This window comes from Triticum dicoccoides, chromosome 4A, assembly GCF_002162155.2.
Source record: "Triticum dicoccoides isolate Atlit2015 ecotype Zavitan chromosome 4A, WEW_v2.0, whole genome shotgun sequence".
Classification (NCBI taxonomy): domain Eukaryota; kingdom Viridiplantae; phylum Streptophyta; class Magnoliopsida; order Poales; family Poaceae; genus Triticum; species Triticum dicoccoides.
Window position 1 is genome coordinate 46,667,898 of NC_041386.1, and position 15,353 is coordinate 46,683,250.

General features: G+C 49.4%; 2 protein-coding genes across 2 annotated transcripts; one reads left to right on the forward strand and one right to left on the reverse strand.

The window, feature by feature from the left end:
- Window positions 1-6,744: 6,744 nt before the first annotated feature.
- LOC119284898 (probable leucine-rich repeat receptor-like protein kinase At1g35710) lies at window positions 6,745-10,863 on the reverse strand. Its single transcript, XM_037564075.1, has 11 exons — window positions 10,636-10,863; window positions 9,830-9,977; window positions 9,101-9,172; window positions 8,369-8,440; window positions 8,172-8,243; window positions 7,957-8,100; window positions 7,759-7,839; window positions 7,581-7,652; window positions 7,368-7,439; window positions 7,188-7,259; window positions 6,745-7,079 (listed from the first exon to the last, which is right to left on the reverse strand). Exons 1-11 carry the CDS (start codon window positions 10,733-10,735, stop codon window positions 6,989-6,991), a joined length of 996 nt encoding a protein of 331 aa, XP_037419972.1. The 5' UTR covers window positions 10,736-10,863; the 3' UTR covers window positions 6,745-6,988.
- A 1,618-nt stretch (window positions 10,864-12,481) lies between these two features.
- LOC119288656 (UDP-glucose flavonoid 3-O-glucosyltransferase 7-like) lies at window positions 12,482-13,924 on the forward strand. The gene has a single exon (XM_037568235.1). It carries the CDS (start codon window positions 12,482-12,484, stop codon window positions 13,922-13,924), a length of 1,443 nt encoding a protein of 480 aa, XP_037424132.1.
- Window positions 13,925-15,353: the final 1,429 nt, after the last annotated feature.

Genomic DNA, 15,353 nt, shown 5'->3' on the forward strand with positions numbered 1-15,353 from the left:
CACCAACCCAACACCTCCCTCGACACGCACGCTGCTACACTACACCTACACGCACATTAACAAATCATGGGATCAAAAAGCCGTGAAATGACCGCGAAAAAGAGATGAGCGAGCCGTGAAAGCTCTCACGCTCGATCACCGGGGCTGACGGCGACCTCTCATCGACCGGAAAGAGAAAGGAATAGGGGACGAGCTTACGACCGTTCCTCCCGGCCGGCGGACCCGCGGTGCCGCGCCGGCACGTACGTACTAGAGTAGCAAGCACGCACGTATATATTCTTCTCTTAAATTCCATGCACGCAACGCGCGATCACACCACGATAATCAATACTCATTTCAAATTACTTGTCGCAGAAATGAATGCATCATAAAACTAAAATACATCTAGATACATTCATACTTGCGACAAGTAATTCGAAACGATGAAAGTATGTATATAGCTACCTTTTTGTATTGTTCTTGTATGTATCTATACGCGACTGTGCATGCATGCGACTTCCTCTCGTTGATTTTCTGGGGTCTACTTCTGACGCCGGATTGTGTGCCGGCCACGTGGTAGGTAGTAGTGCCCAGATTTGTATGTACTGGACGTGTGAGAAAGTCATGGTTGTTCATCGCTTTGCACCGACACATCAATCGCGGCAAAAACTCTTGATGGCTGGAGCAGATGAAAGGATTTTTATCCCATCGATCATCGAAAGAGGCGTTTCGTATGCTTGTTTTTTCATTCTCGAACATGGAAAGGTTTATCTTCGCTTAGGAAGAGCTGAATAAAAAAAAATCAAAACTATTATACGGTCGGTTCAAGACGATATTCTCTTTGAAGATCGGTGTTGCAGTTGGTGCCCACATAAACATGCCTTGCGTGTCTAGTATTATATTTTTTTAAGGCAAAGCAAAACTTTATAAATTAACAGTGCTCGGGCATGTTACCCGAGACGCAAACAGCCATATTGGGTGGTACAATAGAGTTCCACTCCTGACAGAAAACCAAAAAAAAAAGAGGAGCCGGAACAAAACTACAACGTGCATGCTGCTCCGTTTCTGTGCACGCAGATCTAGCTATAATAATCAGATTATTATGAACGGCAGGAGCTGCTAATGAAACCACGTGCTCATGGCCTAAAATACAGCGTACTTTGGCTTCTTCAAGCTCATCCTACTAGTAGTACTATAGCTACAATAGTACTATTAGTAGCACTAACTATAGCTCATTCCCGACTGTTAGAATTATGTTATGCCGAATACTATTATACAAGGTAGGTTACAGTTGGACCTGGTTTTGGATCGTGTGTTGACAGGGCTAGAGTTGTGTTCTAATAGGACACTTGTATCCTAGGTCTCTCATATATACTAGCAAAAAGATCCGTGCGTTGTAATGGGAGAAAAAAAATCTTCTCATATCTCTAGGTGGGTTAATTGAACAAATTGTGCATGGCCGGTTCGCAGGTTATGAGATCAAACTCTGTCATTGGCTATTTTATTTTTTGCCAACTCTTCAAACCCGGGCCACAGTGTGCCGTCAGGTGTGCTTCTTTCATTGGGCCAAAACGGGTCGCAAGTAACGAAACCAAATAGCGCAAGTAAAATTATTTGAATCGAGACCAAACAAAGCGGGACGAAACCAAGAATATCACCTCCTTTTAATAGTATAATAATACTAAAAATAAATATTATCTGAGGCAGACACACGATGTAACCTATGCCAATATAATAGCACAGGCGCGTATGGGGAGCCGGTGCATGTGTCGTCGCCCGGGGCGGTCGGGGTGTAGTATTGTAGCGGTATCATGGGGAGAGCGTCCGTAGTCAGGCCCCGAGAATATAGTCATATCGGTGAACCTCGTTAACAAATTTCGATGCAGTGCCTCGTATGCTTACTTGATCCTCGGTAGATCGACAATGTGCCTCAGATTTATTCTAACACCAACGAAATTCATATACGTGCAGATTATTCCGTTTATTTCTGTTCATGGTGTAGGAGTGTGTGGTAAGCCCTTCCCCTCCTTTCCCTTCCGTCCCTCCTCCGTGCGGCGGTGCCGCCCCACACCGGGGAGCCCCCGCCCTCCTCCTACAGCCTCGCCCCTCCTCCACTCCCCTCCGCCGCCGTCGCCCGGGGCGTCACAGGGCAAAGCCCTTGTGGCGTGGCGGCAGCGGTTTCTCCTCCGATCTCGATCTGGTTGGGAGGCGGCGCTCCTATCCGGCCAGATCGGCGGTGGTGGCGCAGATCGGCGGCGACATGGAAGTGATGCGGCGGTGGCGGGGGAGGACGGCACCAGCAACGACGGATCTGGCCTTGACTCATGTCGGGCTAATTCGTTGTGCTACCGATCTCAATCGCCGTCGGCGGGGCACTGCTCCTGGACTTGATCTGCAACACGAGGATGTCTGGGGCGCCGGCCCTAGGCTTGGTGGTGGTGGCCTTCTTCTTCTTCGTCGGAGTTGGACGGCCGGCTGGCTGTGCTCACATGGTCATGCAGTGACCTGTGGCTTGGCCGGTCGGCGGCGGCGGAACTTGGCCGGTGCCAGCGGCAAAGTTCTGTCTGGATCCCAGGGCGGCGACCCTGGAGGGTGGAGGCCGGTGAAGCTTGGGCTTCCCGCGGCGGCATGGCGTGGTGCAGTCCCTATCCAAGGCGGATCTGTGGCGGCGATCTGCTATGGATTGGTTCGGATCAGAGACGACGACGAGCGCGCGGGATCCTTCTCGGCGGTTTTCGCGGCTTGGCGAGGCGGGGTGGGAGCCCTCCTCCTAGGCTCCAGTGGTGGCACACTCAGGCAGTGGCCGGTGCGCCAGGGTCCCACGGTGGCACTGTTGCTGCGGTTGGTCGCCGGATCTAGGCGGCTGGATCTGGGGCTTTGAAGGCGGTCGAGACGGTGCACACGTTGTTGGGTGGATTTCTTGGGACGGATCTGAGTGAAAACCTGATCTTCGGTCGATGGCCGAAGACGGTGATGACGATGCCCTTATCATCGTTTCCTTCATGAGGGCATCATCAAGGTGAAGCCCCCAACTCCACTCAATACCTCCGGGGGAAACCCTAGATCGGCTGATCGGATGTTGGCGGCAATCATGTGTCGTAACCCCCTTGGGGGCGGCATTCTTGGAGGTGCACTCGGCTTCGCGGGACCAGCGAACGACTTCTTTGGTGGATCGGTGCTTCATCCATACATTGATGGCGACGGATCTGGACAGCATGGCGCAGTGCAGATTCGGAGTTCGATGTGGGAGGATGGACTCGCGCAGGAGGACGACGCTGTCCGGCGTCGTGGTGGCATCGATGGCTGAGTGACCTGGCACGGTAGATGCAACAGTACAGCTCTGAAGATGGACTCGTGGCAGGTGGCTGCGGCGGCCCCATACTCGGCAGGCGTTCTAGTTGAGGAGTGCGCCGGACTGGTAGGTGCCCCATACCAGGCATGCGTCCTGGTTGGGACCTCAGGTCTTAGATGTTTAGGTTTGGCTGCGATGTCTGTTTGGTATTAGGCCCAGGGCGCAGCGCCCCTTCATCAACTAGATAGATGTAGCGACAATTGTTGCTTAGACGGTGGCTTCAGTCTTACTGTTGTATGACTTTATAAGGTCTTATGAAAATAATTAATAAAATGGTCGCATGCATCGTCCAGATGCAGAGATCGAGAGCCATCCTCTTTTTCTTAAAAAAAGGAGTGTGTGGTAAGCAACCTCAAAGCAAAGAAGAATCCATACATGCAGATTACTCCGTTTATTTCTGTTCTTTTGCTAGTCGTTAATTTAGACAGACAGCCCAAAAAAAGAAAAACATTTCAAGGACAAGTTGATGTGGTCTCTGCTCTACTGACCCGTGACCTCTAAGTGTTGCTCTCGCCGGAGCAGCGAGTTTAATCAAGTTGTCAATGTAGCATTGTAGTAGTAGCATTGACTAGTGGTGCTAGGTTTGCTCCTTGCTTTCAGAGTTTCAGTGCACTCGTAATATTTTTTTCTCGAGAAGAAGCTTTTGGAGGAGATTTCTCGTTGATACGGCTTTCCGGCCGATCGAACAACTCCACGACCCCTACCAAAACCTCACGGATAAAAAGGGGTGAGAAATCGGGTGGCGTGGATAGAGCTGCATGTCAATCATTCGTCCTGCCCACTGCCCAGAGCAATATCCAAACGAGCAGAATCAAACCATGACTCACAACCTAGGAACCCCGTGGGTTCGGTTCGGTGGCGCCCTGCCCTCTGTGTTTTCTTAACACTGGTTTGGTGATGATGAAACATAAAACAAGAAACAAAAAGGCAAAGCCGAGGTGCTCCAGCAGTCCAGGTGACCCCATTCGTGCGTCCTGATTGATTCGCCGCGCAGAGGGTGAAATTAGGTGGAAAAAAAAATAAATAGACGGTAGGCTCATCGGGCCACACAGCAGTATTCCTTCCGCCCGCGAATAAGTGTACATGTAGCTTTTGTTTCGGACATTATTTGTATTCCAAACTGTTTGAACTTTGAATAAATCCTTAGTTACACCTCAAAAAAAAAAAGGTAGCTTTTGTTCTTAAGTCAAAGTTTTAAAATTTTGACCAATTTTTTAGAAAAAAGCAAAAATATTTATAGCACTAAATTAGTGTCACTAGATCCGTTTTGAAATGTACTATCATAATATACAAATTTGATGTCATATATGTTACTACTATTTTCTATGGAGTGGGTCAAAACTTTAAAATTTTGACTAAAAACAAAAGCTAGATGTTGTACACTTATTCGCGGACGAAGGGAATATTTTATTTACATGTTTTTCGTGGAGGAAAGAAGTAGGGAAGATGGCTGGCAGCCCAAAACATGGTATCTTTGCTAGTACGTAGTACATCAACCTCTGTGTGTTTGAGTTTAATATAAGATGGCAGCTGATAGCTGCAGCGGAAAACACAGAAGCATATGAGCAGCAGACAACATCGGCAGAGCGTCGTGCACCCACCAACGGTGTCGGTCGGCGGACCTAACCCTCCAACGCTGCCCGGCTGTGTACTCCTACTAACCTCCGTTTCTAAATGAGTGTGGTTAGATCTGTCGACTGAGACTTGACCAAGGATTACCTGAGTGATAGAAGATGTAGAAAGCAAAAAAAAAAAACTATTTTTTTTCACGAATCTTCATTTAAGATTTTACGAACATGGCATCGAATGAGACTTAATGAAGTCCAGTCGACTTCATTTCTAAATATAATATACGCCATTTTAGAGATTTCAATAGAGACTATATATGAATGTATATAAACATATTTTAAAGTGTAGATTTCGTTCATATTAAAATCTCTAAAAAAGATTATATCTAGCAACTGAGAAGGTACATGTTTCCAACGCACGGGAAAGGAGAATTCCATGACCTCTGCAGATCGCATGTGACGCACGCATCGTCGCACGCACCCCTTCCTTCCTCGTCGCTATCGGCCACTAGAAAAGAAGATTTTGCACGCATTGACCTTATTGACATCGTCAAGACTTGACAGCAGCCGCTGGCCTGATTGACGCTGTAAAGTTGCAACGTGCGGGTTTAACGAAGCAAGCAGTCCTACAGGAACGCATCACATCACATGTCCGGGTATCACATCGCATTCACAAGCCCAAGTCAGCACAAACTGCAGGGTATCCACTGTGATCCGAGCCTGACCTCGATCGGTTTTTCTTATTCAATATCTCTGTAAGGAGGTTCACACATTTGATCATGATTAACTGGAGGTAATTGCGTGGGGCACCTACCCACAGCTCTCGCCGACGATGAGGCACCTCTTCTGGTCCAGCACAGCAAAAGACAGCACGCACAGGTTTTCGAACAGGAAGACAGCACAAAGCGATGACCAAGGACCATGTGCCGTGGACAGCGACGCTTATGTGCGAGGGAGACAGAAAAACTCGAGGGAACTGTTCGCGGATCCATGGCGAACAGATCAAGAGCGCCCGTAGTCTCAGTCTCACACATCCACGGCTTGAAATGCACGCAGCAGTTCAGAGAGCAGGACAAGAACCTCTCATGTGGCAAGCCACTGCTGGGCAGATGGGCAGGCGTATAATGTCATCCTGGCAACAGCAACCGGGACAGGGATTGGCCTAATCTGCTCGTCTTTTCCCCCTCTGATGAGATGATCGTAACCGCCTGGCGACAGCGTGATCCTTGAGACTGATGAATCATGCTACAAGGAACAGGGATACCAACAGCCGTATACCACACACGGACCACCAGCGCCAGCAAAGGTATCCGTGTGTCAAAAAATGCATGTGCTTTTGACAGTATGTGTGTACGTATTCCTTGCTGCAGCCGCTCATCCAATCAAACTGTTGCAGCAGGCGATCATGTTCATATTCATGTGGCTCTTCTGTTCTGCCCTGACACCTGGAGCCTGCACGCTGGTGTCCTGGCTCTCGCCTCAGCTCGTCTCTTTTCTCACCTGCATCATCGCCATCTTCCTGATCTGATGCAGCCTGTAAATTGTGTCATCATGGTATGAGGATTGATGTATGGTGCCCCTTCATCTGGGGCAGGTCTTCCGGCCAGCCTGGTCTTGGCATCTTCTCGCTCCCACTTGCCCCCCGGTTTGGAGCGTGCATTCATGCCCAAAAGTCCAGATCATGTCCAGGGGAGCGAGGCAAGGCAAAATGCAAATATCGTTGGCCACACACACAAACACCGGCTGGCCACACCGTCCATGGCTGTCGGTGCCATGCAGCTGGCAACGCATCTGATTCTCAAGCGCGTCTCGGTACATGAAAAAAGCAGCACAGCCCGCACACTCTTCCACGGCAAGATCACAATTCATTGGCTATGGATTTCACAGTGAACTGAACTGATTTCTGAGTAGTTCTTACGTGTAAACTTAGCATTTTACGGCACAGCGAGAAACATAGCTGATGTTACTACTAATCATACATATATGTCCTAAAATACACGTGCATTTCGCGACCGCGTCGTGTGGAGATGTAGAAAGGTGGCTGCTGTCGTGCGGAATAAACAACAGGCCCACACTTTATGAGCTCCGGTTAAACCGAGAGGTCGGCCTCGGGCAACTCGAGCACCTTGTGCATTCCTTTTGATCTGCTTCCTGGTCTAAACTGGTTCCCCTCAATGTACCTACAGCAATACATACGCACCTCAGCAATTGCGCATGTAGAATAATTCTTTTCGATAGTATGAAAGGGATTTGTTTGAGAAAAAGTTTAGATTCTAAAGCAAACGTACAGCTCCTTCAGAAATGGATGCTTGTATAATCCTTCGGGAATCCTTCCAATGAAGTTGTTATTGTCCAAATACCTGCCAAAAATCATAGTGGTTGAGAATGCCAGAACCAAATGAAAGAGGAAGGTTCAGATTGATCAAACACTAGACTAAATTTTAGAAAGTTTAAGCAGCAGGGCTCACAGATATGTCAATCTTGGAATTTGAACTAGCTTTGGCGATATCGATCCAATCAGCCTATTATTGGACAAGTGCCTGCAGAACATACAAGGATAATCAGGTGATTGTTTTTTTTACTTTTATTTTGTGCAAGAGGTCTTCCCAGGGGTGAAAGAAAACTGGAGCTTATGATGATGTCTTGATAAAGTGTTGACTTCAACTGCTGAGAGAACTTACAAGATCTCAAGGTTGGTCAAATTCGCAATCTGATCTGGCACCACTCCAGCCAATTGATTATTGTTAACGTATCTGCAGACCACAATGTATAGCAGTCAGCCTACTGGCTTAGGAAGGCAGCATTTTGCAGTCACGAGAGAACAAATGAATCAGGTAGCTTCTAAAAATTTCTGCTTACAGGTTTCTCAAGGAGGGGAAGCCATTCTCAATGCTGAAGACATCCCTCAGAGTGCCTATCAAGTGGTTGCCACCAACATCACTGCAAAAAGAGAGGGTTTATAATTCATCATATGCTGCAGAGAAAAGACTTAATATTTGGTACTATAGATATTTTTTCATGTGAACTTGAAAGGAGGGAATTGGGATGGAAGTTTACAGGTGACGAAGATTTTTGAGAGTTCCGAGCTCAGGGGGGATCCGCCCAGTAAAGCGGTTCTCATGGAGATAAAGATAGCGTAGTTCTGGTAGGTTTGCAAGCTCCACGGGAATTTCACCTTTGAAGTTATTGAAGCTCAAATACCTGAAGAATAATAGTCAGAGGCACAGAAACTGAGACGTAACTAATCTAGTTCATTCTAAAAATGAACTTACAAGTGTGTGAGTTTCTTTAGGTCACCAATTTCGGGCGGTAGCACATCTTGAAGCTTATTCCACCTCAGGTTCCTAAAATTATGCACGAATTTGCTTAGCTGAAGAACAACTGTACTCAAAACAGGCAGCTCTGAAATCTGAACCATAATGCCAACAAAGTAATTATGATTCAATATACAAAGACATTCCATACTTACAATATCTTGAGGTGTCTCAGCCGTCCAATCTGTGGAGGAATTGGCCCCGTCAACTTATTATTGTGGAGATCCCTATAGTTATGGAATCCAATTATACCCAGTTCAAGGATGTGTTAAAGATGAGGTAACATAAGCTGAAAATTACAAATATGTTTAGTACAGCCTTTAGTCTCTGATAAAATAACCACCTTTAGTATCTGATAAAATAACCAACTTTAGTCTCAAATATAGTTTTTTGGGGAAAAGGATACTTCTACAATGAATAAATGGAATAAACACTTGATATGCAGAAAAGTGTAATTCAGCCGCAATAAAAGGCTGATGTAAATTAAGCAATGTTTTCAGAATACGCTAGTTCCTAAATTCTGGCTAATGATCTATGTAAATTCAGAAACCATGGCACATTACATAAAGAGAAACATAAACTTTCACAATAATATATACATCTACATGGATGTCTTGCCATGTTCATGTACTCGTGCTGATGGAGCGATGGTTATGCTAAAACACTACAAACTTGACAGTTAGTAAATTCATCACTTCAATCATGGCAACAGGTTATCGCTATGTTCATCAAGACACTTACACAGAAGACAGAGTAGCGGTGAACAGGAAAAAGTTCTTGTTACACTTAGTAGATAAAAAAATGCCAACAGTTCATTATCACACGCATCAAGATGCATACACAGAACAGGAGAATAAAAGCAGTGGTAACAAGGAAAAAGTCCTTACAGTTTTTTTAAATCCAGCAGGTTTGTTACCGCTGTAGGGAATGGACCAACTATGGACACAGCATAGACTTCCCTGAAATAAGGTAAAGTGGTATAATATGGTTACTCTGACATGGACAGTACACAACAGCTTCAGACAAAGTGCCTGATTGTGCAATTAATAAAGTTAACATCCATAGGCAACATGCATCGATTGGTTAAAGATTGTGTTATGCTAAAAATCTTATTTATTCAATTATCTCAAACACAGGAAAGCGAATTTACCATACAAGCAAAGCACACAACTTTCCCTTTAACCGGTACCAGAACAGTTTAAAATTACTACTGTCAGAGTAGGTATGAAGTACAAGGCAAGATACATGGCATGATTTATTAGTTTCTTCTAATCCTGGTCATGATCTATAGTTGGAATGTACAAGAACAAATGGTTGTCTGCAGTTCTTCAGGTTGAGATTGCATCTTGAAGATTTCAAGCAAGAAAGCTACTGAAGGAGTGACTTTCTTGTAGCTTGACGTATCTCAGGTGGCTGCAAGCCTACAATTTGGATGGGCTACATACATGTATGAATTGAATTTCTGTATGAAAAGGAGCTCACTAAACTAAATATGTAACGACAGTTTTGTATCCTTTCACATGCAAATGCTTACATCATAAAACATCCTTACAAAACTTTATGTATGCCAACGTAAAAAAAGAAGAGTAAAGTCAAGAAATGAAGACATGTCTTACAGTTCCGTGACAACTCTGTAATCCCCTTGCTGAGTACATGTCACACCGGACCAGGGGGGAAGGTCACCATGCCCACAAGGGTCATCGCCGACCCATGAGTAGACAACTCTCCAGCCTAGTGAAGCCTTGATCTCGTTCAACGCTTTCACTGCAGTACAAACACAACTTCAGTTAAGACAGTCGCCGAGCAACTACTGAACGGCCACCATAAGTTTCCAGTTCTGCATAATGTCTACGCCTCTATTAACATACAAATCTCTCCTCCTGGCACAATCAGGCACCAAGCAATATCTTACGCAACCAGGGAAAATGATGTTCGGCTACAACTGAATCATGAAGTCCTGGCCAATTATCGCTTGGCACCAGGTGAGCCCCCGATTTGTGTTAACATATGACATCACCAGCTCATTTTCTTTCAGAGATCATGCGCAGAAACTTAAGTGCCATGAGCACCAATTATCTAAAGCACGGCGAATTTAATCACCTGTAGTAATAATGAGACAAACAAAGGATAGATCCTACTGTCACGCTAAGTGCCCAGGCAGCGTCTCAGCCTCACAGATGCTGAAACTAACCTACAACCGTAAGTATCAGGGACCCCAATTCGGCAACCTACCAAGCGGACGCCCAATTCAGCACCTCCAACAAACCAGCAGGGGAATGCAGCGTCCTACGCGCGAGGCTGGGTCAGATCTCCAGCAAACAGCTACGCGCCTACGCCCATCTCGCTGTAATCGCATCAAAGGGCCTGCCGGGAGGGATCGATTCGCTCGAACGAAGGGGGCGGAGGAGGAGCGAGCACGTACCGTCTCTCTTCACCGTCTTGCCCCGCGCGGCGCCGGCGAGGAGGAGGAGGAGGAGGGAGAGGAGGGGCGGCAAGAGGCGGGCGAGCGACGCCGCGGCCATGGGTGGGCTGGAGTGGGGCGGCTCGCTAGCGGTGGGTGCGGGGCGCGCGGCGGGAGACCATATGAGGAGGAAGGGGCAGGTGGCGCCGCGCCGGTGTGGGGAGTGACAAGTGAGAGAGTGGGCAGGCCAGCACTAGGTAGCTCACGGTCCCTCCCGCGGTGTGTACGGTCCCGCGGCCGCACTCGGAGAGCTCGCCGCCGCGTCGGTGGGTTGGGCCGGGTTGGCCGTGCCTGGGTTGGGTTGGGTTGGGTTGGTGCGCACCGAGCGACCGACCGGTGAAGCGCGGTTAATTTGGCCACGTTCCACTGCTAAAACAAGCATTCTCTTTGTTAAAAAAACAAAAAAAATGCTGACTGAGGTTTTTTTATTTTACTAAAAGGATCTGATTTATTATAAAAATTCACCGGAGGTACAAAGCATCTAAAAAATAATAAACATTGCATCGAGATTTAGAGAGCACCGAACGACCACTGTTGCCGCCAGAACGAGCCGTCGACGCGCCGATGTCGCCGCTCTCTACCGGAGCCGGCTTGAACTTGTCGATGACAGCCGGGAAGTTTTCGTCCACGTGTCCCTAAGGACCGACACCCTGGAGCCGCAGTCGTCGCTGTTTAACCTTACACGGATTTGAAGCACCTGACACTAAATCTTGCCACATGTCGAAAACCCATAACCTCAGCGCCTCCAAGGAGACGGTAGGAATCTACGTCGGAGCTCCGTCAACTATGTCCAGATAGACGAACTCGAGAAGGATTGAAGGCCGAAAGGCAATCTCGTAGATCAGCTTAACCCGTTGTTAGTATACTAGTGTCCTACCCCTAAATTACCCTGGTAGACATGTGGGCTTATGTATCTGAGTAGGCCTGGACAAACTTCAGTGTAACTAAATCAACAAATTTTAGTTGCGTATTTCAGCGTCAACTCGGACTGCTGGGATGGATGTACGCTTAGTTTTTAATTAGCAGGTCGTGGGTTCAAACCACACCTGCCTAAAAGCCCTTTTTGCATTGCATTTGAGGTCTTTTGTGTGCAATTAAATAAATTGCGAGGGTGTTTCTTATAAAGAATTTGTGTGAGGGTCACCCAACGTCTTGTGCACTCCCAGCCATTGACAACTGCCAGCCTAGCACGCCATGTTGGCATGCCATACGGCTGGGTACGAGAGGAAGCACCGTATTTACACAAGAATGCAAGTTGGATGACCATAAATTCGTATTTTCAAAGTTTTAACACTAAACTGAACATCAAACGTAAGTTCTATGACTATCGATGATATTACCTTTATTTTATTAGTTAAAGTCATGGTTAAAATATGACCCAAAATACCGGGGAGACTAGTAAACGTGCCTTCGAGATGGAACCAAGAAGAAATCAAATCAAACGACTATACGCAAGTCTTGCTTGGTTAACGGCCTTAACTAACGATCTGTAACCGGTGATGTAACCAATGGAGACCTATCTGAATCTCTCAGGTTGCAACCGAACGCCGTTGCTGCAACACACAGCAAACGTGTAATCTTTGTACCGGAGCAGTAAGCTCAGCGCAGCGCAGCTCGCGTGGAATCGAATTTCCCGCGCTCTCGTGCCGGCATCATCTTTTTGTTTCATTCATGGCGCCTATGTATACACTCGCTCCAAAGCACTAGCTTGTCCGTGTGACGGCAGCATCCATCCTGTTCAAGTGTTCGATCGCACGCCCACCGTTCTCCGTCATCACCACTCCCCGGCGCCGATCGAGCTCGCGGGATGCGGCAGTCGGCGGCCACACCGGCGGGCGACGCGCCGCCGCGCATGTACTTCATCCCGTTCCCAACGCCGGGCCACGCGCTGCCGATGTCCGACCTGGCCCGCCTCTTCGCGTCGCGCGGCGCCGACGCCACCCTCGTCCTCACCCACGCCAACGCCGCCAGGCTCGGCGGCCCCGTGGCCCGCGCGGCCGCCGCGGGCTTCCGCATCCGCGTCCACGCGCTGCCCCTGCCCGCCGAGGCCGCGGGGCTCACGGGCGGGCACGAGAGCGCCGACGACCTCCCCACCCGCGAGGACGCGGGCCCGTTCGCCGTCGCCGTCGACCTCCTCGCGCCGCTCTTCGCCGACCTCCTGCGCCGCCACCCCGCCGACGCCGTCGTCTTCGACGGCGTCCTCCCGTGGGCCGCCACCGCCGCCGCCGAGCTCCGCATCCCGCGGTACGCGTTCACCGGCACCGGCTGCTTCGCGCTCTCGGTGCAGCGGTCCCTGCTCCTCCACACCCCGCAGGAGAGCGTCGCGTCGCCCACGGAGCCGTTCCTCGTGCCGGGGCTCCCGGACGCGGTGCGGCTCACCAGGTCGAGGCTCGCCGAGGCGACGCTCCCCGGCGCGGACTCGCGGGAGTTCCTGAACCGCATGTTCGACATCGAGCGCGCCACGGCCGGCTGGGTCGTCAACTCGTTCGCCGACCTCGAGCAGAGGTACATGGAGCACTACGAGAAGGACACCGGGAAGCCGGTGTTCGCCGTCGGGCCGGTCTGCCTCGTCAACGGCGACGGCGACGACGTCTTGGAGCGCGGCCGCGGCGGGGAGCCGGGTGCCGCCGCGGAGGCCGCACGCGTGCTGGGATGGCTCGACACGAAGCCCGCGCGGTCGGTGGTGTACGTCTGCTTCGGCAGCCTCACCCGGTTCCCGCCTGAGCAGGTGACGGAGCTCGGCATGGGCCTCGCGGACTCCGGCGCGAACTTCGTGTGGGTCGTCGGGGACAAGAACGCTCCGCCGCTCCCCGACCGCGGGCTGGTGGTCAGGGGGTGGGCACCGCAGGTGGCGGTGCTGAGGCACGCGGCTGTTGGCGCGTTCGTGACGCACTGCGGATGGGGCGCGGTGACCGAGGCGGCGGCGGCTGGTGTCCCGGTGGTGACATGGCCGGTTTTCGCGGAGCAGTTCTACAACGAGGCGCTGGTGGTGGGCATCGCCGGCACGGGCGTCGGCGCCGGCGCGGAGAGAGGGTACGTGTGGGGAGGCGAGGAGCTGGGCGGGGTGGTGGTGGGCAGGGAGAAGGTGGCGGAGAGGGTCCGCGCGGCGATGGCCGACGAGGGGCTGCGACGGAAGGCAGGGGAGGTCGGGGAGAGAGCGCGGCGGGCCATGGAGGTGGGAGGTTCTTCGTACGTGGCCGTTGGGGCGCTGCTGAATGATGTGCGGCGCCGGCGCCAGCACGGGGGTTGACGGCGGGAGCCGGGCGAGCAGCTGCACCGCCATGTTCCATTACGAACTCATTCGTCCTCAATTCGCGTCGTGTCCACAATATATACAAAACAAAAGGCACAAAAAATTTGAAGTACAGCTTCCTAAGCGGGGCCTACATGATATAATTTTATTTATCACGTGGTTCAAATTCATTCGGTGTCTCTACAATGTGAGATAATCAGACACTTTGGGTTTCTTGGATAGGGCTGGACCAAAAGCTCGTAGCTCGCGAGCTTAATGAGCGCTCGGAAGTTCAGCTCGTTAAGTTCGTAGCTCGCTTCTTAATGAAAAGAGCCAATCATTGATTTTAGCTCGTTAAGCTTAACGAGCTTAACGAGCAAGCTAACGAGTTTCACGAGTAGCTCGTTAAGCTTGTTAGTAACAACACAATACATATTTTCATCTTATGTGACAAACTTTTTATAGCACCTCAGCCCATTTATTTAATTTAATCGACATATGAGGCAACAAACTACTTCATTTCTTTTTGTAGTCACCATATTTCATCTTAAAAACCATACCTACACATTCATCATGTATATCATAACACATTATAATCTGTTAACGAGCGCTCGCGAGTGCTCACGAGCTTAACGAGCTTCAAACGAGCCGAGCCGAGCAGGGTTTTCTGCTCGTTAATCTTAACGAGCTTAACGAGCTGAGCGTTAACGAGCGCGAGCTTAGCGAGTACGAGCTTAACGAGCCGAGCTACTCGTTAGTCCACCCCTATTCTTGGATTAGAAGTTTGGTGTATGGGTAGTTTTTTTAGGGGTGGTGTTTGGATAGGTAGGGAATGCAGAACGTGGAGGGCCGTCTTGGCTCTCGGAAGTACTCCCTCTGTTTCAAAATAGATGCCTCAACTGCATTAAGGGAGGAATTCTTGTAGTGGAGGAGAATTGTGACGCCCGGATAATTAAGCTACAGTGATTCCCCGCTAATGATGCCACGTCACCACGGTTACTGTGATAAACTCTCGATAGTTCAGAACCGAAACAAATTCAAAATTTAAATAAAAGAAAACAATAAAAGTTTTTAAAAATTAAAACAAAAATGTTCGGTGGTTGCCAAATATTACAAAGATAATTATGGTGTAAGGTTCACAATTTTATAAAATGCCTAAGTGTTTATAAATAAATAAAAACAGAAAAGAAAATAAATAAAAAGGAAACAGAAAACAATACAAAAAAAGGAAGAGAAACCCCCCCTGGACCCTGGCCCAACTGGGCCGACCCTAGGCCCAGTCGGCCACCCCCATAACCCCCACGCCCTGAAACCCTAACCCCCAGATCCCCCACTACCCACTCCCCCGATTCCCCACTCTCCCTCTCTTTCTCCCGATCCCATCTGGGTCGAGGCACCCGAGCCCGCCGCCGTCGTTCGACCCGCGGCGCTGCCCGTCGCCACCGCC

Excerpts from the sequence above, each read along its gene's own strand:
- LOC119284898 (XM_037564075.1), bottom strand. The coding sequence starts at position 10,735 with ATGGCCGCGGCGTCGCTCGCCCGCCTCTTGCCGCCCCTCCTCTCCCTC. Across the intron at positions 7,653-7,758 it reads TTCCCCTCCTTGAGAAACCT|ATACGTTAACAATAATCAAT; the intron begins GTAAGCAGAAAT and ends TGTGGTCTGCAG. Across the intron at positions 7,260-7,367 it reads ATTCCAAGATTGACATATCT|GTATTTGGACAATAACAACT; the intron begins GTGAGCCCTGCT and ends GATTTTTGGCAG.
- LOC119288656 (XM_037568235.1), top strand. The coding sequence starts at position 12,482 with ATGCGGCAGTCGGCGGCCACACCGGCGGGCGACGCGCCGCCGCGCATG.